This window comes from Anolis carolinensis, unplaced genomic scaffold, assembly GCF_035594765.1.
Source record: "Anolis carolinensis isolate JA03-04 unplaced genomic scaffold, rAnoCar3.1.pri scaffold_14, whole genome shotgun sequence".
Lineage (NCBI taxonomy): Eukaryota > Metazoa > Chordata > Lepidosauria > Squamata > Dactyloidae > Anolis > Anolis carolinensis.
Window position 1 is genome coordinate 15,057,796 of NW_026943825.1, and position 3,072 is coordinate 15,060,867.

Here is a 3,072-nt window from a genome sequence, read left to right on the forward strand (position 1 = left end):
TTGAGATAGAACACATCTCTAACTCATCATGGTTCCTATCCAATCATTTGCCACCAGTGTCGCTCGGCATCCTCACTATAGTCTTTGATCTTTCGAGGAACAACATGACTTCTCATCTACATCACCGAGTCATTGTCAATGCTAATTGGAAGTGTCTCAATCCATTGAACTGTGGTTACATAACGTCTCAGGAATCATCTCTCCCAAGGATGCTGCACCATGGATGGAGGCATGGGAACCCTGACCCACCATTCTCAAGATTCAATATCATCTGATGGAAGAGGAGGAGCCAACTGGGACCTTATAAGAAGAGTCCCTCTCCCCGAGATCTTTCATCCACTGGTTCTAACCTCCCCTCAGGTATCTTCTCAACAAGGTAAGCCAACTTCTATAGACCCTCATATCTAAGTTTAGTATCTATCTTTTTGAGTAAATTTGCTAATAAATTCATTTTTGTTCCATATGTCTATGGTCCATTAGAAGGGAGGTCTAGCAGGGTTCTTCTTCCCAACTTGGCACAATATCTGTATCTACTGATTGCAACCATTTCTTTATGGCAGTGGTTCCCAACCTTTGGGCCTCAAGGTGTTTTGGACTCAACTCCCAGTAATCCCAGCCAGCTTATCAACTGTTAGGAACTGTGGGAGCTGAAGTTCAAAACACTGGGAGGCCCAAAGGTTGGGATCCACTGCTTTATGGTTTGGGACAATGTAGTAGATAGTAGTCAATACTATTCATGGAGTAGTGTTGGTCCAAAGGCCACCATCCTACATAGCATTGGGTAGACCATGTGGCTCCACGGCCACAAACTTAGTGTCTGATGTGGTGGACCAGCAAGTTTCTTTTTCCCAACTTGGCATCATCTTTATGCCATTGATCTGCACCAGCAGAAGAGTGATAGTGCCTCATCAAACTACAACTCCTAGGATTCCATAAGCATTGAGTCAAGGTAGCTAAGGTGAAGGCAAACGGCATTAATTCAGTAATGTGGATGTACAACTGAGTCACAACCATGAGGTTGAGTCCTTTATATCTGGTCATCCTTACAAATGAGTGAATGCTTCAGAAGCAAAATATGTGTCTTCTCATTAGGTGGTGCATAACTGGTGGATCAATAAATTTATTTATTTATTATTATTTACAGTATTTATATTCCGCCCTTCTTTCTCACCCCGAAGGGGACTCAGGGCGGATTACAATGAACACATATATGGCAAACATTCAATGCCAACAGACAAACAACATTCAGTTTTAGACAGACACAGAGGCATTTTAACATCTTTTCCAGGTTCACGATTCCGGCCACAGGGGGAGCTGTTGCTTCACCGTCCATTGGTGGCTGTTCTTCCTCATTCTTTTCCTCGTGAGCAGTTTTATGGTGTTGTAGATTTGTTAAATTAGCCTCCCGCATAAAGCGTACCTAAATTTTCCCTACTTGACAGATGCAACTGTCTTTCGGGGCTGCTAGGTCAACAACAAGCTGGGGCTATTTTTTTTTTATTTAATGGTCGGAGGCTTAACCCGACCCGGGCTTCGAACTCATGACCTCTCGGTCAGCAGTGATTTATAGCCGCTGGTTACTGGCCAGCTGCGCCACAGCCCAGCAAGACAGCAAGTTCTATGAATTTTCTTTCCACCCTTATATTGTTGGTGTGCTTTTGCTCCCCTCTCTTTTCAGAGTCTGCCACCATGTGTGAAAGTAGGATTTACGCAGCTGGGAGAGAGCCCTACTTCAACCTGAACTCAACCTGGTATGACCCCGCCGGTTCTTGGTTGGACACCCGCCGTAAGCCCTTCCATTACACCGTCAATACCTCCTGCGTGCCCTGCTGTAACAAAAACAACAATTGTGACGTCCCACGAAGAGGAGGTCACAATTACCGGTGCTACAGCTACCGCCAGTCCACATGTACCCCCGAATGTAACCCGAGACTCCCATGTGGGTTTCGAAACCCATCAGGAGGATCCCGCGATTACTGGGGGAGACCCATCGGCGATTCCTGTGACGGGCGGACCGGGGGATACTACAGCAATGAGGAGTCCGTCAATGGATCGTGCTGTAGAGCATCAGGAGGGTGCGGCAGTGGAGGAGGGGCATGTGCCAAACCATCTTCTTCAATTGGAGGATGTGGCGGTGGAGTATGCGCTGAGCCAGGTTGTCAGTCTTCTGGAAGATGTGGAGGACGTAGAAGAGGATTGTGCTCCGAGCCAGGTTGTGGCCTCTTTAGAAGAAGGCGATCGGTTTGTTCCGAAACTTGCAGCAGATCTTCCAGAGGATGTGGGTCAGGAGGATGTGCTGGACCACAGATCTCATTTTCAGGCGGTTGCGGAGGAAGAGGATTATGCTCCGAACCAGGTTGTGGCATCGCAAGGAGAAGACAATCAGTGTGTTCCGAAACTTATAGCAGATCTTCCAGAGGATGTCAACCCTACGCGAGAGGAGCATGCGTTGGGCCACAGAGTTCAGTTTCAGGTGGATGCGGAGCAAGAGGAGTATGTTCCGAACCCTAAGCAAGGTCTTCAATAGTATGTGGATGAAGACTGGTCCATTCCAAGCCACTGATCCATTCTGGATCGTGCCATCTCTGTACAACAACCAACTCCTTTATAGTCATCTGGTGCATTTATTCCTCATTCATGAAGGTTGGCAGGTGCTCCATATGAGTTAAAATTTGACCCTATTTATTTGAATATTCGTTATTTTATATACTTCTTTGCATAAAGATAGAATCCCTAAATGGTTTGCTATCAAAATAATTTAAAAATAATTTAAAATTGATTAGGAAATCATTGTCTCTCCTGGTCCATAATTGTTGATACCCTCATTATTCAGATTTTAAGAAGTGTGAACAATCCTTAATCGTCCAAATATGAACCAACTTTATTTATTTGTTTATTTATTTATTTATGACATTTATAACCCGCACTTCCCACCCCGAAGGGGACTCAGGGCGGCTTACAAGTTATATGTATATACAATATATTATATTATTAGCATAGTACAATGTAAGTATTATATATTACTACATTGTACTATACCACTATATTCCAATATTATTCGTAATATTATAT

At 44.3% G+C, this 3,072-nt stretch overlaps 1 protein-coding gene across 1 annotated transcript; it reads left to right on the forward strand.

The window, feature by feature from the left end:
- On the forward strand, positions 1-3,072 carry LOC107983365 (keratin-associated protein 5-1). Its single transcript, XM_062965197.1, has one exon. It carries the CDS (start codon positions 1,621-1,623, stop codon positions 2,509-2,511), a length of 891 nt encoding a protein of 296 aa, XP_062821267.1. The 5' UTR covers positions 1-1,620; the 3' UTR covers positions 2,512-3,072.

Excerpts from the sequence above, each read along its gene's own strand:
- LOC107983365 (XM_062965197.1), top strand. The coding sequence starts at position 1,621 with ATGAATTTTCTTTCCACCCTTATATTGTTGGTGTGCTTTTGCTCCCCT.